The following is a 25,752-nucleotide window of genomic DNA, read 5'->3' as shown; positions in this document are numbered from 1 at the left end:
GCCACCAGCCCCACCTTTCAGGGTGCAAAAGCCAACACAAACATAAAGGGCTTTCCCACAGAGTCTCCTTCCAGAGCGCTGAACCAGCCAGAGGGAGTGGCCTAACTGTAGATTTCTTTGGTGGCCATAGTCATCGGCCCGAGAGAACTCAGCAAATCAGCTATTGAGCACATATGGCCTCAATAATAGTAAGAAACAGCCTTTCAAATAGGATGTCCACCTGCAGATGCAGAGTAGGGCTCCAAGGGAATTTCCAGTAACATTAAGATCCAAAGACATTGAAATTGAACCTTGTCCTTGGACGTGATTCTAAAATAGGTGCTGTAGGAGATCTGAGTTCCTGCCTTTATTTTATTTGCCAACTAGCTGTGTGACCCTGGACAAATTTCTCAATTGCTCTGGGTTTTAAGGTAGTGAATTTTTTACAAAGTAAACTTTTTATTGAAGTATAATGCACATACACGCACACACCCACAGCTACCCACCCATCCCTCTTAGGTGAATGGCTCAATTTTCACAAAGCGAATGTAACAGTGTCATCAAGTACCCAAATAAAGAAAGAGAACATGACTGAGCACGCTGGAGCTTTAAATATATTCTTTCTCACTGAAAGTTAGATTCCCACATTTTGAATTTGAGACAAATTGTATGGAAACTCTTTGACTATATAGACCACCAGAGAAAGTCCTTCAAGGCTTCCTTGGAGCCATTCCTGATCATTCTCTGGGCAGATCACAGCGCACGGGCTCCTCTTTTGGTCTTCTAAGTAAAGGCTGGTGGACATAACTCCACAATCCCTGAAGAAGGGCATCTTTCACCCAAATGCCCTGGTGACCCACCACTTTTTCTTTAGTGCTGCTGGTGAGGGGTTGGGGAAGGGAGAGAGGGAAAGACAGACCCTGTGACTACTCCCTTTTCTTTTTGGAACTATCAGTGGTTTCTGGAAATAGTGGCTTTAGAAAAAATAAAGTTGCCACAAAGAAATGATAACTGTTTAAAGTGATGGATATGGCAATTACCCCAATTTGATCATTATACCATGTATTCATACACTGAAACATCACACTGTACTCCATAAATATGTATCATTATGTGTCAATTGTAAATAAAAATTAATTTTTTAAAAAAGGAAAACTTCATGCTGGCAATGGGTGCTACAGTGTGGTGGAAAGACAGGTCAGGAGGATCTGGATGCTGGGGATAAAAAGGAGTGTGGAGTAGAGGAGTGGACACACTGACCCTTTTGTCCCCCACTGACACCTGGCCACCCATTAGGCCCATGGCTGCAACCTTGGTGCTTCCTACCAAGTGAAATACAAGTTTGGTGCACCCAGATAGTGTCAGAAGCGAGCTCCAACTTTAGCAGACGTTTACTGAGTGCCTCCTGTGCCAAGTGCCATATTAATATGCAATACGCTAGGGACGCAAAGAATATAAAGTAAGTCTCTTCCCTCAAGACACAAGAGAAGATTCAACGTACTGGGGAGGGATCATGCTTTAGCTTCCAGGGAGAGGAAGTATATACAAAGATAATGATAATACAGAGGAGCCTGGGAAAGACACGGTGCTAGAGGACCCCGTGGGAAGGAGAGATTTCTTCTCGCTTAGGTGTATGTGGAAGGCTGCACTGAGCAGGTGGGTTGGACCTAGAAGGCTGGATTGGATGGGGGTACCTGGAAATTGTAGGTGGAGGAATTTTTGGTGGAAGGAACCAGCTCATAGATTCAATACCAGATTGTCTTAGTTGGCTTGGTATAACAACATACCATAGACTGGGTGGCTTAAACAACAGAAATTTATTTCCCACAGTTCTGGGGGCTGCCAGTCTGAGATGAGGGTACCAGCGTGGTCAGGTTCTGGTGGGGACCTTCTTCCTGGTTTGCAGATGGCCACCTTCTCACCATGTGCTCAAATGGTCTTTCCCTGGTGAGTGTATTTGTATAGGGAGAACTCTCTCTTTTTGTTATAAGGCCACCAATCCTATTGGATTAGGTCCCATTTAACCTTAATTACCTCTTAAAAGCTCCATCTCCAAGTACAATCATACTGGGGGTTAGGGCTTTAACATAAGAATTTTGAGAGAACACAATTCAGTCCACAGCATAACCCTTACTCATTCATTCCTCCTCGCCCTCGGCTGGAATCATGCTCCATTAGAAAGGCTACTACTATTGCTAATCGGTTTCAGAGTTGAGTGGCTCTTCTTGGGCCATGCATTTCTCAGTGGCCATTACGTCGTGGAGTTGGCACAAGAGGGCAGGTGTTAGGTAGCCCTGGGCCCTAGTCTGGGTCTGCCTTTGATCTGCTATGGTCACTTAACTAATTTGAGCCTTAGGGTCTTTCTGTAAAATGGGGGTAGGTGGCAGCCTTCAGGGTTTGGATGAGGATCCAATGAGACATTGTCTGAGACCATAAAGTATAAAGTAGTGTTAGCTATGAGTTTGGTTAGCCCAGCAGTTCTGCTGCTCCAAGCTTCCTGCTGGATGAGACCTCCACACAGGGGCAGGACCAGAAGCCCCTCCCACTGTGAGGCCCAGTGAATGCCTTCCATCCTCCTCCCCCCACGTCTCTGTAAGGGCTACTCTTCAGAACAGAGGGACTGGCAGAGGTAGGCCCTGCTCTCTGGCTGGGACTCATCAGCCAGCTTCATGTCACCGGGGAAGCCATCGCTGCGGTCTCTCCCTGGCCCCGTCTGCACAGGAGAGAGCTGTGCAAACAGTGCTGCGGCTGCCAGCCAGGACCTTGTGGTGGTGGAGTAGGAAATGCATTCTGACAACTCTGAAAAGAAAATCCCAGCACAAGCGTGATCCAAGAAACACAGGTAAGTGGTACAGAGAAACAGAGGCTTAGCGTACTGTGTGTATGTGCGTTTCGAGGCTGTTGTGCTAGGCTTGTTAACCTCAAAATAGAGCAGGAAGAGCCAAAGCTAATAGGCTGGTGTTGTGGGCTCCTGATTCAGACCCAGGATAAGTTTCTCTTGAAACACTTAAGGAAATCCCTAAGCCCAGGAAGTCTTCCCAGGCAACACAGCCAAACAGTCTTTCCTTTTCAACCCAAAGACATGGCAGCAGCTATCACATATCCAAGTGTATGTAGCTTAATTTCCAGTTCCAGAAGGGCAGGAACTGTGTCTTTCCCTCTTGTGTCTTCCATTGCTCTGCTGGAGGGCTAGGCACAGAGGAGGCCCTCAAAGTTACTGGAATGAATGAAACAATGTGACAGAGGGCCCCTAGTTAACAAACTCATTGGTGCCTTGTCTTGGGGAAAAAAATCATACTGCACCTCTTCTCATGAGGTATAGATGCCATTTTCTGAATTTGAGGCCTCAGTGGTGTTTATATCACGTTGCCTTAGGTCTGCATATCGAGTACCTAACCAGTGGATTTTGCGATAAGCTATTTCCTATCCTGGAAGGAAGTTAGGATTGAGATCCCAGGAGTCCTGGGTCCCAACTCCGAGATCCCTGGCCTGGTTACAAGGAGAGGTCTGGAAAAGATCCTCCCCCCTCTGTGGGTGTGGGCAACACTGGAGTCTCACTTAATACGGAGGAACTCAAGGTGCTCCAAGACGCTGCGTCGCCAGACCTCAGCAACCCCCAGCACAGCAGCAAGCCTGTCAGTGGCAGAGACAGTATGCGATGGGCTGTAGAGCCCTTCTACCTAGGTTAGCTGAGTCTCTAAACTCTGAGGTGGGTAGACAGGGATATACAATGGGGAAACTATGCTCAAAAAGTTCGAGAGACTTGTCCCAGGTCCCCCACCTGGTCATCGGTAGAGCTGGCTTAGAAAATTTCCACGACTCTGAGTGCTGGCTTCTTTCTCGCCTCCCAGGCCCATCCAGGGCTATAAGACTCATGAGGCCACCCCTTCCTGGGCAGAGGGGCTCTCTGTTGCCAGGCCTAAGCTCACTCCCATAACTGGCCACCAGTCAGCTTCTTGCATGACTTTGCCAGCCCAGATGAAGATGAGGATGACATACTGCCACTCTAAATAGACTAAACCAACCGACACACAGAGATTAAACTAACACAAAAGGCCTTTCTTTAAAAACCTATACTGTTCTTGGCTTGGTATCAAATAACCAGTTCTTGGCTAGGTGCTGGGCTGTGCCAAGGGTTTGTCTCAAATTATCAGATGTAAGAACTTGAAAGAGAGGAAGGGTTGCTGCTGGGGATAGACTCTCAGGAATGAACTGTTGGAACATGTGACTCCAAAATGAGCACCCTCTTACTGTGGCCGTGTAGTTGGCTCCCTTCCGCAGCAGCCTTGACAGGTTTTGAGTGCCTTGCAAACCTGGTCTTATATTTTTGAAACAAATACTATCATGTAGAATATATTTATAATATTAATACTTGGTATGCTCTGTATAGTTTTACCCAAAAGTTAAGTTTCAAACAAACAAAAAGTGGAGATAGAGTACTGAGTGGTCACAAGTCTGGTTTAAAAATGCAATAGGCCTGGGGGCAGTGTGCACATTTCACATCTATAAAATGATAACTGTTACATTCACTCCGTGGGATTCCAGGGAGAGCGGCTAGGAAAGGCCATGGAGAGTCTATTGTGTTATATAAATGTAAAACGTCCTGATTCTTCTCACCCAGAGGGATCCTTTCCTCCAACTGTGGCCACCTGGAATGTAGCCAACCACCAGGAAAGGAGCAAGCAGGCCTCTGAGCAGAGAGATTGGTGTGTTCGTCAAATACGTGCTGAGCACCCACTCCGGCCAAGCATCAGGCAGGGCACTGGGAATGGAAAACTGACCAAGTCAGAGACATCCCTGCCCTCACAGAGTGCCCAGACTTTCCACAAAATACACACCAGTTACGCACAGGAGAGTTCCGCAAGCTCCAACCCAGTGCCAATTCACATTTCAGATGCAAGTCTAATTAAAGTAGCCTTTCTTGCTTATAGTAGATCGGAATCAGCAAATTAGAAAGACTGCCGGGTTAGGTAAACTGACAAGAGGAAGAAGCATCGGCTGACACTAATAAGTGAAGGGGTGGGAATTAAAATTATTTCAAGCAGAAATGAGAATTCAAAAAGTTGCCCAGAACCATTTGGCATAAGAGTAAGTATCTCTACCCTTTTTGGTTGGTCTTAAGAGCAATACTATACTGTACTAACATATCTTATTAATTATAACTAATTACCTTTACTTAGTATGCTACACTTTAAAAATTTGCTTCCATATACATGATAATCCTCATGTGCCTTAACACAGTAGTAGGAACTCATTTTTTTTTTTTTTTTTGAGACAGAGTCTCGCTGTGTTGCCCGGGCTAGAGTGAGTGCCGTGGCGTCAGCCTAGCCCACAGCAACCTCAAACTCCTGGGCTTAAGCGATCCTCCTGCCTCAGCCTCCCGAGTAGCTGGGACTACAGGCATGCGCCACCATGCCTGGCTAATTTTTTCTATATATATATTTTAGTTGGCCAGATAATTTCTTTCTATTTTTTTTTTTTTTTTTTTTTAGTAGAGACGGGGTCTCGCTCTTGCTGGTCTCGAACTCCTGACCTCAAGCGATCCACCCGCCTCGGCCTCCCAGAGTGCTAGGATTACAGGCGTGAGCCACCGCGCCCGGCCAGAACTCATTTTTTAAGGCATCAAAAAATATATAAGAAGGCAAAAAACTGTGTAATATTATAAACATGATCAGAAATAGTTGTTAAACACATATTGTGTTTTAAAGGTAAATGTGGTCATCTGCAAAAGTATATATCAAGTAAAAAAAAAAATCTATATTTTCCAGTAATCTACATATATAACATATATGACCATGGTGTCCCATAGTAAAATTTCCAGGTCTCTAGAACTCACGTTCAAGGAAATGAAATAGGGAATGGTCAGGTTCTGTTTTAACCTACTGATACTCTGTGAATCTGCTGATTTTAGTAAGATGTAAGAGTGAATCTGAATTCTCTCCTTATTAAGAAGGACTCCATCAGTGGTTTTAGAAAGCTCTCCATTTTGTGTTATTTTTATCAGTTGTGTGTGTGTGTGTTTTTTTTTTTTTCCTCCATAAGGCCTTCTGGCAAGTGTCTAAATTACACACTTGGTCCCACTGTAGAGTAGCAGTTGTTTAGGGGAAGATAGTCTGATGCGAATCCCAGTTTTCAGCAGTCATAAGGTTGTGTGCTCAGTGGGGACAGGGCTTTTGTTGGTTGCTCTATCCCCAGGACGTGGCATGGTGCCTAGCACGTGCCTAGTAAATAGGTGTTTGTTAATATCTGGGGAACGAACGAATGAGGACTGAGCTTTGGTTCCCAAACCTTACTCCGGGGGTCCTGCACATGTCACACCAGAGCTCTGGGCCTACTCATCCTAGGGCCTTCGAGGTCCTCAGATAATACTGTCTTTGAATCTGTAAGAACAGCTGACTAGGTACTTTGGCCATCATCCTATCTGATCCAATAGCCTCTTGGCACAAAGATGCAGAGATTAGGGGCAGGCAGAGCAGAGGCAGCTTCTTTCAACCAGACTTGTGAACTTACTTGTCTGTCAAACCTCAGGCCAAACCAGCTCTGTTGGTCAGTGTGGTGGGGTGCGTGGGTTATGGAGTCAGACAGAAATGTATACAAAGAGTTAATCTCAACAGGGCAAATGCTTAACGCCTAAGAATTCCTGTGTTTTTTTTTTTTTCTTGTCAGAGACAAGATGTCCTTAACAGAAGGGCAAAAATAGGTGTCTAGACATCTAAATTCATTAAAAGAGACAACCGAGAGAGTCTGTAAATCATGGAACAAAGAATATTTTTTCTAGCAGAGCAGAAACAAAGTAAAATAGTTGTTGCAGTCCTTTCTGCAAAACTGGCCCTGCTACAATGCTAACGACGCAGCAGCTGCGTGGGCAGACTAGGCCAGTGCACAGGCCAAGTACCTCTGCCCACATTGCTCCTGCCAAGTTCATCACACCTGGAGATCAGGCCCAGGAGCAACATGACAAGAGGATCCTTGAGGCCAGTGACCTCTACATATCATATAAAGAACATGGCATGCCCCAAACACAAATTGTTTCTTTAATCTGATGCCTTAGGGATAGGTAGGAAGAGTGTAGAAGTGGCTTTAATATCTCAGGAGAAACATCTGAAGAGTCTGTCGACATATATAATCAAATCAATCAGAGCAGAGAAACACAAGATTCCCTTGGCTAGTGGTGCAAACAAATTCTTATCCTCCCAAACTTGCTTCTCCCATAAGATGATTTCTAGGCTGAGATTAAACGCAGAGATCTTGGCAGCAGGCCCTTGAAGCACTAACCTTCTTCCCGGTGGTCCCAGGGATTCAGTGCTCTTTTAGCACCAGCAAAATGAGGAGGATGAGAGAGAGAGAAGGGAAGTGGGGAGGAAAGTGGCCAGAGTCATCAGGAGAAACTAATGCCAAGCTGGGGGCTTGGAAACCAGGTGATCCCAGAGAAACAAGGGCTTTCCTCACAGTGGGGGCGAGTTGTTGTCTTCCAGGGGAACCACATGAGAAGGCAGCTGATCAGTTCCTCTCTGCCTCAGCAGGCTGTGTAACGGGTGCCACTAATATAGAGATGCAAAAGAGCCTTCTTGGCAGGTCCTATCCTCAAACGTCATTCTTTTTCTGCAGGGAGAATAATGCTTCAGAACCAGCAGCACTTGCTCACAGCCCTGGAGCTCTGGTGTGGGCATCCGATGCCCACCTACCCACTCTCCATACGCTGGAGTGGACTCTGGGTTTGGCATATCCTTCTCCTGCTCCTAACAGTTAGAGGCTCCTCGTCTCCTACAGCATCAACCCTCAAGTTCTTGGCCAGCACATAGGTCCCTCTCTACATGGGCCATGCCTGCCTCTGCAATCTTGGCTCTTGTTCTTCCTCCTGTATCCTGAGCTCCAGTCAGAATGAACAGCTTGCAGCTCCCTGGACCTGCCAGGCCATTTTACACCTCAGTCCCTTTGTTCATGTTCTTTCCCACACCTGGAATGGCCTTCCTACCTTGCTATCCGGCAAGTATTCCACTTCCAGGTATCAGTTCAAGGACCACCCCCACTGGGAAAGTTTCAAAAGGACCCTTTAGCACAGATCCAGGGTTGTTTAGCGTCTCCCTCAGCCCCCAGAGCATCAGCAACGTGAGGGCAGGGACTTCGTCTATTTTGCTTCCCACTGTATCCTGGGTGTCTGGAACAGCGCCCGGCAGGCATTACACGTTTGTTGAAGGAAGGAATGAGTCTCAGCACTGACAGCATTGCCCCCCAGCTGTGGACTTCACCAGGACAAGGTCTGGGTTGTATTTGTTTCTGCCTCTCCCAGCACATAGCTTGACACAGGGTGGGCATTTAGTAAAAGTTGATAAATGAGACAAAGAATGAGTGATGAATGTTCATACGGACACAAAGCTCATGATACTGGCATTTCCCCAAGAATAAGTCACCCTCCAGCTTTCTGTTCTATGTTAAAGCCTCTTTTTCCTTCCTTCATATTGTCTATTCTGTGAGAAGAGTTACCTTTTAAATGAAGCATGTTTTAAATTCTGTTCAAACACATCTTACAGCACAAGAAGGTTGGGCTAGATTTTCTCAAAGGCTTGGCTAACCCTAAAAGTCCCAGGTTCTATAATTCATCAGGGACAATGCCCAAAAGTGCTGTTTCCACTTTAATTTACACTTGAGAAAGAACCCTGTCTATAGAGCACTGACCTTGGAAATTCTGTAGACTCACCACATCGTTATAAATTTGAGACACTACTTTATTTTGGATTTTCTGTGTATTTGCATTATTGGTGTCCCATTTTCCACTGGGGGTGGGGGTAGGAGGATAGCTGGTCACAGAAAGCTGTGGGTGATGTATAGGAGCCTAGAACGAGTCCTTCTCCTCCCTGGCAATGAGGGGAGTTGCAAGGCTGTGAACTTGCAGACATAATATAATCCTACGCTATGAGCAGTCGCACACATACATGCACCCTACACTGCCCATACCAGCCAGGTTCTACACTTAAATATGGTAAAAGAGAAGGAGCTTTTTTTCCCTTAAGAACAAATGAAAAAAGTCATCAGATAAGATATGCCACCCCAAAATTCTCAACAAGTACCTATTCTGATTTTCTAGGAAAAGAGAACTGATCACTCTCACACACACCACACAGAGCACTAGAAAGATTACGTCCATTACGTACTAACAGGAGATGTGTGTGTTGGGGGGACAGGGAGGTGGGTGGACAGCATTTAATAATGCCTTAAAATGCAAATATTCCATGTGGGTTTTGGACATTTCCTGTGAGGAGAACTGGGGACAAACTTTCCTCACCATGGAGCTTTTGGGTGGTATGAGAAGAGCAGGGTTAATAAATGCAGAACACAGGCTGATAGGTTTTCTAGTCATAACCTAACAGCAGCCAGAGAGCACGGATACATTCCATGGAACATTTATGGGCTCGCCAGCACTAGTCCATGACAATTTTATTTAATCATAAAAATATAATAGTCATCAAATCTTTTTGTAGTTTCAGTTTACTGCTTTCTCAAGTGAAATAAATGGTCTCTCAGATTTCTTCTGCTTTCATCTCTCTGCTCTAAGTATAGTAGGATACGGTTCCAATTAAGGCCCATTAAATGTTCACATTGATTCATGTGAGCCATTTTCCAGTTTCTTTTTCTAACACAATCTCAGTGCACCTCTGAGTTATCTCTATGGTGTGTTTTCAGTTTAGCAGTGGCCTATATGGAAGAGAATTATTTGGGTGTGAGGTCTTCCCCCTCCTGCTTCTACAGCCCCAAGTGGTGAGTGGAGATTCTCCTTCACTGCCTTCCAGAAGAGCATATGTTTATCACCTGTCAGGTGTGTCCGGCTGAACCAGCCATGCTTCTGGGGAAAGGGAGCTGGCAGCTGACCAGAGCCAGAGTGACCCTCCCAAGTCCCCTTGGTGGCTGTGTCAGAACAGTGTGTTGAGTGGCAGCCCAAAGACCCTGAGAAGGGAGGACCCCCTGAGCTTTCTCCAGTTTCTCAACAGATGGGGACACACGTTCTGACAGCAGAGATGGCTTATTTAAGGTGATATTAAGTGTCAGAGCTGACTGGAGTGGATACTCCAGGGATTTTCCCATTAAGAGCAGGGAATCTGGAGGCAGACAATGATAATTTCAGCAATAGTATTATGAGTTAACATTTGTTCTGGGCCAGGGGATGTGCTAATCACTAGGTGAACGGGCTAATTTAATTTGCACAACCCCATGAGGTGTTATTAATATAACTCTTATTTTATAGATGGGGCAATAGGCACCAGGAAGGTAGGCGGTCTGTCCAGGATCACAGAGGAACTGAGTGGTACAGAGGGACCAGCACTCCAGAGCCCACGCTCCTCTCAGCCAACTGCAAAGCGCACTCCCAAAGCCTTAAAGCAGAGAGCTGTCGGGGCCGCGCTGTCTGCACGGGACCCCAGCACCCCAGGTTCTCTGACGGGGTGTGTGCATCTGACGCTGGACTACAAGGTGCACGTTCCCAAAGGAACTACATGTGAAGAGATTTAAGAATATTTTAAAATGCCCTCAGGAAACTTGCTATTAAAATGAATGATATGGTGATTTTGTATCTTCAAACGTAGATTTTCCCATTGTGTACTTTCTTAGAGTGGGATGTGTCTGTCAAAAAGCTTTTTTTGGACAGGAGGGGGATGAGGGGTGAAAACTTACCTATTAGGTACAAGGAACACTACTCTGGTGATGGGCACACTAGAAGCCCTGACTTCAGCATTATACAATTCACCCATGTAACAAAAACACTTGTACACCTTAATATTTTGAAATTAATCTTTTAAAAAAGTCAACTCATAATAAGTCAGAGTAGATTTATTGTGATAATGCCACCAATTTGGTGAGCAAAGACCCCAAGGGCATCCACTCTCATAGCAAGAGTCAAATAAAGTCAGGACCTGAGTAATAAGGATTACATTTAATCTTCACAACAACCTTAAGAATGAGAACGCTTGTCTCTATGTTGTAGCTGAGGAAAGCAACACCCAGGACAACCTACTGAAGGCCAGATACCACCTGAGTGAGAGGAGGGGCTGGCACTTGAACTCGAGAGTCTGCCTCTAAAACTTTCCCTCACACATTGCTGTTTTCTCATATACAGCAGTAGTTTCCTTTGGATCTCAAAGCTACTGGCTCCAGCAAAAGTTCCAAAAATAAATAAATTATAGTGTCAAAGGACTGGCTCTTAAATTTTTAGCCAAAAGTCGGTTTAGGAGATTTGGTCAGTAAAATAAAAGTGCTGTGTCTTTCAAAATCTGGGGCCATTTTAACCTTTTCTGTAGCAGTATACATAAGGAGAGACTTATATTATCTCAGCATCTAATCATTCATTCGACACATATTTATTAGATAACTGCTAGGTACCAGACTGTGGGAGGCACTGGTGACAAAGACCTTGCTCTCAGGGTACTTGCATTTTAGAGGGGCAGGAAGACCAACAAAATAAATAAAACAGGCAAAATAAATAAATGTCAGGGTGTAATAAATGCGTGAAGAAAAATTAAGCAGGGCAAAGGGAAAACGGTGACCACGGGGCTGATTCCTTATTGTAGATATCATACCATGGTCAGGGAAGGCTTCTCTAATAATATGACTTCTGAGAAGCCTCCTTTGGAAGTGAGCCCCTCAAACCATGCTGACTTCTGAAGGAAAATGTTCCAGGTGTTCAAGCAGCAAAGACAAAGGCTTGAGGTGAGAGAGATGCAAGGTGTGTCTAAGGCCAGTGTGATCAGAATGGAGCATTTGTGATTACTGTAGTTAGAAATGAAAATAATTAAATTTATCTAAATGCTGGTCTGGCCATGACTTCCCAATTCAACTTAGAATTATATATTTATCCTCTATCAGAGCTGGAAGGGCCCTTCGGAGCACCCAACCTAACTCCTTTTACAAACAGGAAACTAAAGCTCAGAGAAGGGCAGTGATTTGTCCAGAGTCACACAACTGCAAAGCTGCAAAAGGATCCAGTAATCCTGACGACCGCACCAGTGTTTGTTCCATGGTGATGGGCTTTCTGTGACTGATGAGTGTCTTATATGAAATTTCCTATTTCAAGAGACGTATTTTCTCTGTGGTTACAAGCTAAGTCTGTACTGTTTATCTCAGAATAATTTATTATAAAGGCCCTATCCATGACTGAAGGCCAACACAAGCCCCCCAAAATGATATTTATCATTGGTCATGAGTTAAAATTTGATAAAAGATTCTTTCTGGCCTCATTTTCTTCTGTATGTTTGACACCCCAGTAGAAGATTTTCACCCGAGCAAAGGGTTACAGAGTTTTGTGCATTCCGCTGACCTGGCAGCAGCTTCTGTCTCTGAAGCTTGTTCAGAGTCTGGGTTTGGGTATCCTGGGAAGAGGGCGCTGAGGGTCTGTTGCTTGGCTTCCCTTTGTGCATCTGCTGCTGCTCTGAAGCGGGACCGGGTCCTGGGATGGAGCTCAGGAGGGGGTGATTAACTTCAGGACACCCTGTGGCTAAACTAAGCTCTCACAATGACCCCACTCAGCCTCCTGATCTCCTGGCACTGCTGAAGGAGCTTAGCGGATTCCCAACCTTTTATTTCATTTTGTTATTTATTTATTTTACTGCAAGACTTCTCAGAGACTTTACTTTTTATTTTATTTCAATAGATTTATGGGGTACGAGTGGTTTTTTGTTACATGGAGGAATTGTATAGTGGTGAAGTCAGGGCTTTCAGTGTACCATCATCTGAATAGTGTACACTGTACCCAACAGGTAATTTTTCATCCTTCACTCCCTCCTTCTCCCCCGCTTCTGAGTCTCAAAAGTCCATTACACCACTCTGTATGACTGTGTATGCCTATTGTTTAGCTCCCACTTGTATATGAGTACATGGGGTATTGTTCCATTTCTGTGATACTTCACTTAGGATAATGGCTTCCAGTTGCTGCAAAAGACATTACTTCATTCTTCTTTATGGCTGAGTAGTATTCCATGGTATCTAACTACCACATTTCCTTTATCCATTCATAAGTTGATCGGCACTTAGGTTGGTCCCATAAATTTGTAATTGTGAACTGTGCTGTGCGAGAAACATGTGAGTGCAGTTGTCTTTTTGATATGACTTCTTTTCTATTGGGTAGATACCTAGTAGTGGGACTGCTGGATTGAATGGCAGGTCTACTTTTAGTTCTTTGAGGAATTTCCAAACTGTTTTCCATAGAGGTTGTACTAATTTACATCCCCACTAACAGTGTATAAGCATTCCCTTTTCACTGCATCCATGCCAACATCTATTGTTTTCTGACTTTTTAATAATGGCCATTCTGATGGGGGTAAGGTGGTATCCCATTGTGGTTTTATTTTGCATTTCCCTGATGATTAATGACATTGAGCATTTTAAAATATGTTTGTTAGCCATTTGTATATCCCAGCTTTTTATAGTTCAACTGAGATGAAGCTACGGCTATCTTTTGTGATGTTAAATTTCATGACACTTATTTTATTGGCGTGTTTTGAATCTGAGTTCCCTGAAAATGAGAAACTGAGAAGACTGGTAAGGGAAGGATACTTTATCTGTATAATCTTGTTTCTTTTCAGATCCCTAGGCCATAGTTATGAGTTCAGCCTACTGTGAAGATGTCCAGGTAATCAGAAGTATTACCCAGCACCAGGAAGATGGTGATAACAGGCAAGCAGGGTGGCCACAGCTGCCTTTCTCGAGCATTTACTGTGAGTCAGGCCCTATGTCGTCTCACTGATTCACGTAACGACCTGGGAAGACGGGTATCATGACCTTCATTTCACAGATGAGGAAATTAAAGTTCAGTGTTGAATGACTTTCCCAGGGTCACAGTGCTAGGAGAGAGCGGAGCAGGGATTGCAAAGCCAGCTGACTTCAGAGCCTATGCTCTTAACCACTGACATTTGACTTTTCGTACCATCAGAGATCAGGTCCAACACCTCAACTGCAGCCTCATTCAAGGTGAGTCCATTCAGGTGCTTCTTTAACTATCACTACTGCATCCGCCACAAGCAGGAGGATCTGTGGAAATTACAGTTAGTCACAAATGAGGAAGTGATCCCCTGCAAAGGGGGAAGAATGGTCCTTTCTGGGTTGAGTGCTATAGTCTTAAGGTCGCAGTCTTAAGTATGCAGTCTTGAGGGCTCAGTGCCAGGTGCTTGGGCTGGCTGCTGTCTGCTCCAGTTGATATCCTGGCAATGCAGCCACTTGGGCAAGCCAGGAGTCCTTTATGAACTCTCAGGTGGTTTGTGGACTAGAACATGTGCCTGGTATGAACATGCAGCACTTCAGACTACCTTTGTGTAGGAAAATTCACCAAAATGTTGAGGGAAACAAATGCCATCTTTTATTATAATATTTTGATTCTGTGAAGTTGGTGACTTTTAATGGAGCTGGCTGAAATTGCTAACCAGCAGGTTTCTCTATTCTAGCACTAGCCACGTCATTCACTGGAAGTCTTAAAATAAATGTTTAGACACAAGTTATTTTTAATTAGGAATTTTTTGTTCTACTTTTGGGGAAAAAATCCCATATTTTTTCTTTGGTGCTGTAATATTAAGAGTGGCTTGGTTCCAAAATGGTTATACTGTTGAAATTCTTAGGCTCTTCTGTAGACATGATGCATTTCTATTTTATGAAAGGACTGGTAGCTGTCACACAAAGAAAGAAAATACAGAAAGCTGAATGCTTGTGTGATAGCTAAAGAATGAGCTGCCAACCCTGGGAGAACAGAAAGGCCTTGAGTGCTGGAGTGCCTACTGTGAGACCAGTCATGGAGTGGGATGGGGCTGGGGGAGTTTACCAAGTGGGTGTGACCTAGGACCATCGGCCTTTGAGAAAGACAATGAGTAAAACAAGAATGTTTGAGGAGGAATTAGGTCACCTTTGAAAGTTCCAAAAGCTGGAATGGGATTCTGGAAAACTGTCATTCTTAACATACAACTGTGTCTCCTTCACCCGTAGATGGGATGCAGCTAGGAAACGGCTCCTGTTTCTGTGTGCAGGGAAATGCCTGAGATGCGTACAGCAGATTCATTTTAGGAACCCTTAGACAAATTAATGCTTAAGGTTTCTTACTAAGTCATCAAATTACCAAAGGCCTGGAAAATGCATGCCACATAATAAGGCAGAACCCAGTTCCAGGAGCCTCACCACACAGCCTGCTTGCTTGTTCTTATCTACTCGGAGGGGTTCAGGAGCCTTTGGCACGTGTGGTGTGGAGCAGACAGCTGCATGGTCTTCACGGACTTCACTACAGAGGAGCTAGATGGGGGAGGGGGACAAAGGGACCCTTCCTTTCAGCTATCACAAGAGACTCCATCTCTGATAGCTGGAATAGATGAGGCATTTCCAAATGAAAAAGTCAGTTGCTAACTAAAATGAATATGCAAAGGTGCTTATTCCCAATATAGTAATATGCAGGCAGTCAAATCATCTGTCATTCGAGTTAATTTAATTATCAGACCACATTTAATTATCCAATACAAAATGTAAATAAAGTGAAGGGCTGACAGCACATACTAATTATGTTCATTATAATAATTAAATGGGAAGGAATTTAAAGAGAGTCATGAAAGTGCCATAAAATACAGGGAAGCTTTTGATTAAAACAACAACATTTTAATTAGAAATTGCAACCCTATAGGAAACAGATGATTCGTTCCATCAAGGATGGGGCATTACTTTTATTATCCAGGTTTTTCTTCTGAAGTCATCCTTGGTGTCATGGGGCTCAATCCTTCCAGTTAATAGACTAAATGGTAACAAATAGAAAGTGCCAATCCTTTATGCAAAGCAGTTACCTAATCAAACAACCTTACAACAGCAGGATTTCAGGGTCCCCTGTCTTATAAAGACACCAGCTGTTTCCCCAGTGGGAAATCAAGGCTCCCCAGTGGACAAACTGGCTCTGCAAATGAACATGACTTATGACTAATGATATGGAAACTTTAAATGAATTAATAAGCATCATAATTTTTATGAAATTCCTCTGGATTTAGAGAAAGTGACATCACGCAAAATAAATTCACTTTCATAAGAGTAGAAGTGAGCTGGTAAACTCACTGGACTGCCAGTGGTGAGGCTGGGCTCTGCCAGTTCTTGCTTGGTAGTTCCTTTTACTTCTCTGAGCCTCAGTTTCTCCACGTACGATATGAGGGAGCTCGACTAGAAATCTCCCAGAGCACGTCCAGGATGAAGGCTCCATGAATCTGTGATTGAAACTGGGGTGAGTGCTTAAAACTGTACTTACTGCAGCCCCTTAGCAAATGCTCACTTAGTAAATTACTGGGTTTTGGTAGGGGAAGTAAGAAGGGAATTTAAGAGAACTAGTTTTTAAAATGAAAACAGTTAGCTTTTCAGTTATAGAAAACTTCCCAGCTCTGCTGGGGTAGGAGCAGTTATCACCTCGGCAAGTTGAGGCTATTCCCATACCTGCCCTCGCCCTGCAGAAGGACCCGCCTGGAGCCCAGCACGCGCTGCTGAGCACGGCCTTCTGCTGCTGGGGAGACGACAGTGCTGGCGAAGGCATCACAGAGCCAGTCCCTGACACTCACCCGTAAGAAGTCTCTGCTTAGGAGTGTCTGTCAGTGGATCCCCTCTCTTAACATTGGGGGAGCCGAAGCATATCGAGCTTGTAAAGATAAGCTGCCACACAGTGGCCAGGCAGCTCATTAAGCTGTCTGCTGACAGAATCTGGAGCAGGGTGAGGAAGATCCGAAAAACCACAAAATGGCTTGGAGTCCCCATGAGATCATGCTGGGCTGGCTGCGGTGCCAGTCTCAGCCTTTAAAATGTCTCATACTCACGGGGCTCACAGGGGAAATCATCTAGTACAATCCACTTCTTTTTTATTTACTCTATTTTATTGTGTAAACTATACATAACATGTAATTTATCATTTCAGCCATTTTTATCCCTATGATTCAGTGGCAATAAGTTCATTTACAACATTGTACAACTATCATCACCATCCACTTCCAGAACCAACCTTCTTCTTTGTATAGTCAGAGCAGCTCAAGCCTCAAGAAGGGAAAGGATTTACCTAAGATCACCTAGCTAGTGGCAGAGCTGAGGTTAGAAGGAAGGCCTTCTACTTGCTAAATTGTGGTCCATTTGTCCTCATAAAACATGTCCATTTATACCTTCCCAGGATCTTTATGAGTCCCCCAGAAAGGCACACACCTTCCAAGTCAGCATCTGGAGGGGCAGAATGGCAGCTTCTCGATGTGCTGTCTGGTGAACAGGCTCCATCACAGTGGACAGGGCCTATGACATCTGACTTTCTTAAGCAATGTGAGGTGATCTGAAAAGTGCGCTGAGTTGGGCTTTGCAAGCCCTGGATTCTAGCCCTGCTCTCCAGTGATTCTCTGTGTAATTGCAGGGAACTTCCTACCTCTCAGAGCCCCAGTTCCTCACCTGTGCTTGCAGCCTCACTGACGTGCTAACGAGGTTCAAGAGACAGCAGGAGGGAAGAACAGTATCAAGAACCCTACAGATAGATATAAGCGGTTGTGCTCAGAAACAGCATCTCCACAGGTACTGTGTCTCAGCCTTTTCCGGTCACTGTCTTTTCTGTTAGTTTCTTATCCTTTCTCTACTTTTTAAAAATCATATTCTTTCTTCCCATAGATTGTTCCATTTCAGCAACTGCCCCAGAGCTGAAATGACTTCTCTGATTTTCTCCCAAATCAGAAGTGGATGTCGAGTTTAACACTCAATCCTTCTAAGATTCAATCCTTCAGGCAAGGTGCTGAAACACACGGTCTGGCTTTTTTCACTTTTCTAATTTCTTCCTCAGAGTGAGCTCACCTCTCAGCAGTGATCTCCAAACCCCACTGCGTCCTCTCCTTCCCTGACTGACAAGTGACAGGGTCTCAGGCTCCTCGTCTGCCTCCTCGTGTTGCCTAGTGCTCCCTCCACTCACTTCATCTGCTCTTTTCTCACCCCTGCAAGCCCAAGCCATCACCTTCCCACCGGGTCGAAGTCAGGTCTTACATGCCCTCTCCAAATGCAAGTCCCCTAGTTCCCATTCACTCTGGTGAGCCCAAAGGTACCAAAAGTGTGTGTTCATCTAAAGGAGAGGATTAGTCTGTGATCCAGTATCTGCAGAAAAACCCTCTGAAATCCCACAAAGTTCTGGGTTTAGCAGTAAGTTTATCATAACAGAGTTGGTTTAAGCACAAAGTTTCAAACCATCAGTAACAGGGGACGCACTGAAAGAACCCAACTTCTTGCTATAGAACTGCACACAGCAAAATATTACCACATCCACAGATTACTCAGTAGACAGTGTCATGATCTACAGTAAACAATTTAAATATGAAACAGGAAATTGCTACATAAACCATGAACGTCCATACAAGATAAAGCCCTGTAGCCATTAAAAATATTCACATGCCTGACAAAGCCAAGGTGATGAAAAAATTTCACAAAGAGTGATTCTGATATGATGTTAAGTGAGAGGACAAGAGCCTTTGTACAGTATGACCTCAGCTATGTAAAAGTACTCGTAGAAAAGGGACTGGAAGGGAACCTGCCAAAAGGTTAACAGTGGCTGCCTCAGATGGGGAGAGCTCGATAACTGTGATTCTGTTTTGTTCTTCATACTGGCCCTGTCTTTTTCACAATAAATAAGGATCATTTTTTTCATTACAAAAATAAAAAACTTTTCAAAGAAAATAAAATGCAATTTGGTAGGTTGAATGGATGCCTGTGAAGAAAAAAGTCCACACGGAAGATTCCCCTCAACTCTCCTTCCCTGAGAAGCTTGTGAGAGACTCCTGTGCCTGATGGGCCTGGTCCCCAGAAAGGACAAGGCGCAGAGGTGGAGGCTCTCAGAGGGGAAGGACATGGCCTGAGTGCTGCCGTGGTGGGAGGGGAGAGAGCTGCCTTCCATTCTCCTGTCAACAGAGTCTGCACAAGAGGAACTTTTCTGTGTATGATACTTATTCTGGTGGGGTCGAGATTTTCTGTATGCTAACCATGGAAATCTTTCTAAAATAGATTGCTTATCCCTCAGCCTTCTTAAAGAGAATGCACTGAACATACACTTTGCCTCTGTGCTCACTCAGGTTCAGCATTAGAGACATCAACAATCATCTGGGAAGTAAAAAACAGGGCTTAGTGTGCTTTTGAACACAGATGGCTGTGATTGCTGAGTTCTTGGGCCTGTACTGTTTCTCCCTGTCAGGCCAGCAACGCCACCTCTCAGTGTGCAGCTTCTCACCTCGGACTTGGCTCTGGCACCACGACCATCTCCTCCTCCGGCCCTGGTCTAGTTTGCTGCAGGCCGATAAACCTAGTCAACATACTGGTTAGAGATTTGTCTAAAATATTAGTAAGCTGAGAGTGAGGGTTAAGGGGTTTTTCAGAGGCCTTTTTCTTAGCTACAATCTATACAATTAAGTTTGCTGAGTAAGGGGCTTTGGAGAAATGAGGCTGTCAGGAATTATTATTTGATATGTTAGTTATGCCATGACTCTGGTTATAAAAATAAGGAGAAACAAGGTACTTTACTATTATTATTTTTTATAAACTCTGTAACAGATTTTCCAACTTCTTAAAGCAGTAGAGCTCTCTTTACAAATGCAATCTTGCTAAGACATCAGATAATCAAAGCAGTTAAAAGCAAAATTACTCGAGTGACTCAGGGAGTAGAGGCCGAGTCCTGTTCTCTCAGCCTTTCATCCAACACCACCTAGAAGCCTCTAAGCATGTAGGCAGAAGCCAAGAGTCAAGAACAGTTTCATAGAGCACCAGACTGTAATACCATTTGCAAAGTGACCCAAGTTGAAAGATGCAAGCCACCTTATCAAAACAAAAAGACTGATGCCTACAGCAGCAGAATCTATGTGGTACGGGAACAGAGGCTTCTGTATGGTTTAAGAATATTTTATTAAAAGTATTTTATTTTTAAAGCTCTAAGAATAGGCCCTAGTACTAATCTAGTGCTGATCAAATCTCTTTGGAGAGAAGACGTCAGAGATATATCGCTGGAGCCTGGTTAAAGGGCTTCACGCAGGACAGATGGGTTCCAGCACGCTAGCCTGCCTTTTCTCACTCCGATACCTCACACTCTCGGCGCTGGGGGAGCGGTCTAAGGAACTTGCCAGGGCCTCTTACCTGGTTATCTGGGTGGTTGACAGTGAAGTAGCCCACACAGACGATGACCTCATGAAGGAGGCTTTCACAGGAGACCTGGCTGCAGTGACCCAGCAGGGAGCTGGCCATGTGCCGGAATGCAAGGGACAAGCCCTCTGCCCCTACAATAGACTGACAAAGACAAGGGGCAGTTAGAACTCCCCACCCCAGGGAGAGCCATGACTGCAAATCACAAAGACTGGGCCCTGTGCCCTTTCTGCCATGGTGCTGGAAAAACATATGACATTTCTACAGTACTATGCTTAACAGTTCAGTTCAGGGCTTCTTGCTCTAATAAATGACCATAATAAATGCAATGTTTAACCTGAAGGGGACAGAGAATTGAGCACAGCAGACCAAATTCCTGTACCATGTGGATCAAAACATTATCTACCTAAAGCATAGTTATTTATTTATTTTTGGTGATAGTGTCTTGCTCTGTTCCCCAGACTAGAGTGCAGTGGTGTCATCACAGCTCACTGTAACCTCCAACTCCTGGGCTCAAGTAATCCTCCTGCCTCAGCCTCCCAAGTAGGTGGGATTACAGGCACACGCCACCATGCCTGGCTAATTTTTCTATTTTTTGTAGAGGCAGGGTCTTACTATGTTCCTCAGGCTGGTCTCAAACTCCTGGCTACAAGTGATCCTCCTGCCTCGGACTATCAAAGTGCTGGGATTATAGGTATCAGCCACCACACCTGGCCTCCATTTTTAATAGTTCAATTTTTCTCATCATACAAATATTCTTACTGTAGAAAATTTGGAAAAGTATAAAAATACTAAAATTCACCTGTAAATCTACTATTTAGCTAACTTCTTCTTCTTTTTTTTTTTTTTTTTGAGACAGAGTCTCACTCTGTTGCCCGGGCTAGAGTGCCGTGGCGTCAGCCTAGCTCACAGCAACCTCAAACTCCTGGGCTCAAGTAATCCTGTTGCCTCAGCCTCCCGAGTAGCTGGGACTACAGGCATGCGCCATCATGCCTGGCTAATTTTTTCTATATATTTTTAGTTGTCCAGCTAATTTCTTTCTATTTTTTTTAGTAGAGATGGGGTCTCGCTCTTGCTCAGGCTGGTCTCAAACCCCTGAGCTCAAACGATCCACCCATCTTGGCCTCCCAGAGTGCTAGGATTACAGGCGTGAGCCACCGCGCCTGGCCTACTTAGCTAACTTCTAATAATTCTTTTTTTTTTCTGAAGGAGAAAATATTTTCTTGTACACAGAGATAAATATATATTTCTAATTAGTTATTTACACTCAAACAGAAAAGAAATATACATAATAACTAGGTATTATTCAAGTAAACAGCTCTATAAACCAAAGGCTCCCAGAAGAATGTGAAAAAACAAAACAAAAAATCGCCCCCAAGCTATGAAGCCCCTCAGCAATGAGGCTTCTGGGATCCTTTCTCCAGACAGGCAAAGGGCTGTCGGCGGTGGGCAACTCAGGAGGAGAGTCTGAGTCTGTCTGTGCAGCCTGAAGATTCTATTTAATAAACATGTCAAACAGACAGAGCGACAGGAGGGCAAAGGGGACAGGCGAAGCCCACAGAATACACTCGCAGCCCACACTGGAATGAAGCACCACTGCTGGCCTGTGGGAAAAGGCAGCATTTTAAACTCAGCTCTTGATTTGAAGTCTTGGTGGGCTTGAACCCGGTCTGATATGTTGCAGCTTGGAAGTTTCAATGAATTTACTTTACCTAACAGTGGGTGAAACAGGGTCCTTTTAGTGAGTATTGCTGAAACAAAATTACTGCTAAATTTTAAGAGTGCTTTCTGTCTTACAGCCCTGAAACAAAAAACAATGTTTTTCAAGCCCCAAAGAGACTTTAGGAGGGCTTTGCTCCTTTAAATCAAGCAGTGACACCTTCTCAGCTCAGCCCTTATTTAATTAGTCCCGTCCAGCATGCTATGACCCAGTGCCCTCTGTTTAACCTTCACTGATAAGAGCAGGTCAAAGGACATGTAAGCTTGAATATAAAAATTAAACCAATTTTTCAAGGAAACTGTATTTCCTTTTTAGCCAGAATTAATTGCCAAGTCAGTACATTGATTTGTTTCTTGAGACCACCTTCAATTGTAAAAACTGTCAAAGTGTATACAATATACAATATCCCTGATCTCAAGGCCATCTGTGCCAATATGAATTCAGAGTGAAATCAGGCTCTTTGCTGAAGGGAGAAAAATATTTTGACAGCCTGATTAGTATACAATGAAATGGAACCTGCTAAGAAGTAGTCTAATGGATAACCTTTTGTTACTACTACATGATGGATTCTCACACAAACAAGCACACAGGTCTGTGGCTTTGAGGAAGTGTGGAGGAGCACTGGCAATGCTGCATTTGGTTCCTGAATTTCTGACTCAACATCTGTAAGATGGTTTGGGTAAATTGTTCATCTTCAAAAACTGGGTCCACATTTCCGGAGCGCCTACTATGTGTTAGCTAGTACACAGCTTTATATAATAATCCTATTTGATCCTCAGTCTTGTGAGGTAGGTGGTTTTAATCTCTATTTTACAGATAAGGAAACTGAGTCTTAAGCGTTCAAATGACCTGTCTAAGATCACATAATGTGAAGCGTAGTGTGATGGCTCAAAGTTAGGCCGTCTGACTCCAGATCCAGGGGTCTGGTGAGGACACCTCTCCAACAGCTCCGCATTCTTGTGACGCATTGGAACCCAAACCATTAGCAAGTCTGACATCATCGTGTCTGATTCTTCAGCAGGTCACTCTATTTATCTCATTTCAGTTTTCTTCTTCAGTTCCTTTGAGCCTCCCAGGCAATTCAAACATTATTTCTCAGATTTTTCTGAGGTCACACCCATGCTGAAATATACACCTTCCTTCTTTGCACCTAAAATCTCTCTTCCTGTCCTTTACATACATAGTTCCTAAAATCTTACTTTTGACATATAAGTTGATTTGATGAACCAGACCAGAAATTTCTCTGATCATATCTATCATAAAAATAGTACTTGTCTCCAAAACTCATCCATTGCTATACAGTGAAAATACTGTGTATTTAATTTACTTGAGCATCATATACTTTGTAGACAGATGTTTTGTTTTAGCTGGTGAGGCTATGTCTCTCTCCCCTTGAATCTGGAAGGCTTATGACTGATTCAATCAATAAAGTATGCTTAATTATCCTGATATATAACTGTATGACTTCTGAGGCTAAGTCATAAAAAGCCATGCAGCTTTTGTCTGGTTCTCTTGGAATAGTTGCTTTCTGGAAGCTTCCTCTTAGGATACTCCCACTCAGAAACCAGACACCATGATGTTTTGAGAAGACCAGGTCACAGAGAGAAGCAGTACGCAGAGGCTCTGACCAATACTCTTACGTGAACCTTGTCTTTGAGTTATCCCAGCCATCAAATATGAGAGTGAAGAAGCCTTCCAATTATTTCAGCTCCCAGCTACAGCCCTGACATCACGGAGCAGAGACAAGCCATCTCCACTGTGATGACCCTGTCCAAATTCTATACTCGTAGAATCTATGATCATAATAAAATGGTTGTTTCTTTACCCTACTAAGTTTATTTGTTTTAAAATGCCTAAAAGTAACTGGAAACAACATGCTAATCGTTGGTAAGTGTATTAACGGACCTGATGCTAATTCTGGGCATTCAGGTCCTCTCACACGCTGATGAGGAGTCAGAGAGAAACATGTGCTGGATCTTGGGCACCAAAAGGATGGCAGTCAGGACCTCGTAAGGTCAAAGGAACAGGAGGAAGAGAAAGATCTTCGCAGGCTTTCCTGGCCTATGCTCTGGTTACTGGTAAAAGGTACCTGGGCACTGTGGCTGCGGAGAGAATGAGAAAGAGTCATGGAAAGCCTGACTAAAATAAAAGAAGATAGAAGAGGCAGAACAGAGATAAAGAAGAAGAAAAAACAAGCAGGAAAGTATTAAGAAAGAAATACAGAGTTGCATGAGAGAGAGAGAGAGAGAAGAAAGCAGCGAAGGTACTGGAGAACTGTGAGAACTGGCCCAGGAAAGACATTCCACTTAAGAGGCAGGGCATTTGGTTTGAAAACAGCTGGTCACTCTTGAGCCACCCTGGTGTTTTTTCCTGCTGTTTCTGGCAAAAGTGGCTCAAGTAGGGGATAGTTTCGGGCTGCATATGGGCAAAGATCTGGAGAGGAGAAATCTTGGTTTTCACTTTGGTTGGGCATGAAGGGTTCCAGAAATAAGCTTTCGATTTTTCTAACATTATTGGCCACCATGCCTAAAGGCCACTAGGGGAGCAGGTCTGGTTGAAGTTCAGTGGTGCTCCGTTTTGAGTGAGGCTACAAAGGCCACCAGCTCACAGGAGAAGGGAGGAAGCAGGGACCTGGGGCTCCCTGATACTCAGAGTGACTGACAGAATGGCTGAGTTAACCTAGATGTGGAGTACCCTGCAATAGTATAAATCCTGGTTAGAAGACCCAGGACATGAGAAGCTAAGAGACGTTTTTAGATATTTGCCTTTTCATAATCCATGGAAACAAAGAACTCTATATTCTGAGCACGTAAAATTAGGGTCCCTTGATGTCCAAGCTGCTTCCAGACAGAACACAATGGGCTTGGGTCTTCATAAAACACAGATGCTTTGTTCAACCCTGATGCAAGAACCACTGACATTTTTTGGAGCAGATATCTCCCATTTTGGTGTGGCGACAAACTCCCAGGACTCTACATATTGTATAGCTAGTTACCATCTAAGGCTAATTCAGCTGCTTTGCAAACAACACTAAGGAAGTGACTTTTGTTCTTATGATAGATAAACTAATTGTATAAAATTGAAGATACTAGATCCAATGGTACAACTCACTAATTTCCTTTTTTGAACAGAATGACAGGGAGACATCAAAGAGTTGCACATTTGTCATCAGCTACAAATAGAAGTATTTCTTCCATCTCAGAATGGCAAAGACAACTATTTCATACATTTGTATCTCTTTAACCTTTCTCCCTCTGAGCAAAGCAATTTATCTAAATTACGGGTTCATCATCTGCCAAGTTTGTTCCTTTTTTAAACGAAATCACTTGACAGTTAATAAACTGAAAGAGAAAGTCTACTCCTTAGTGCTTGCTCTGTTCCAAAGGTTCAGTGTTTCTGAAAATTAAATTTCCTGCATGAAAAAAAAAAATCTGTTTCTAAGCTGACAGTCTGGTAATATAGCATCAAGCAATTTTTCTTTCTTTAGCTATAAATATGTAATTTATAGGGCTTTGCACATTTAACTATGCATATACTTTACATTGGACACAAATCAGTTAAATTATCCATAGAAAGTCATATCAATCAAAACAATTTATCTAATTTTGCTTCTGTTTATATAAGAAACCATTACTTTCCTTAATATTTAAAAGTTGATGAGATGATAATGCCTTTTTGTAAAGAACCTCAAGACAAAATATTTATAAGTGGTAGTGTGGCATTGGGTGAGCACAGGCTTTGGGGTCAGAGAATCATGGGTACTAGTCCTGGCTCAGCGACATGTAACCTTGGGCAAATTATTATACTTAACTGCCAGCTTCTCCATCTGAAAAATGGGTATAATAATATTTTGCATGCTAGTTACGAGAATAAAGGAGAAAGCACACGAAGAGCATCCAATACAGTTCCCAGAAGATAGTAGCTTAGTAAAT

At 43.7% G+C, this 25,752-nt stretch overlaps 1 protein-coding gene across 6 annotated transcripts in view; it reads right to left on the bottom strand.

Moving 5' to 3' along the window:
• SCAPER (S-phase cyclin A associated protein in the ER) overlaps positions 1 to 25,752 on the bottom strand; it is a 439,517-nt gene that overhangs the window by 8,608 nt on the left and 405,157 nt on the right. For 5 of the 6 annotated variants that reach the window (XM_045541852.1, XM_045541833.1, XM_045541842.1 and 2 more), the window contains one exon: positions 20,095 to 20,244. The exons of the other annotated variant lie outside the window; for it this stretch is intronic. In XM_045541852.1, coding sequence (XP_045397808.1) covers positions 20,095 to 20,244 — 150 coding nt within the window. The remainder of the gene's footprint in view (positions 1 to 20,094; positions 20,245 to 25,752) is intronic. 6 annotated transcript variants of the gene reach the window in all.

This window comes from Lemur catta, chromosome 1 (assembly GCF_020740605.2).
Source record: "Lemur catta isolate mLemCat1 chromosome 1, mLemCat1.pri, whole genome shotgun sequence".
Taxonomy (NCBI): Eukaryota; Metazoa; Chordata; class Mammalia; order Primates; family Lemuridae; genus Lemur; species Lemur catta.
Note: the sequence above shows the minus strand (reverse complement) of the source record. Positions and strands in the feature narration are given on the sequence as shown.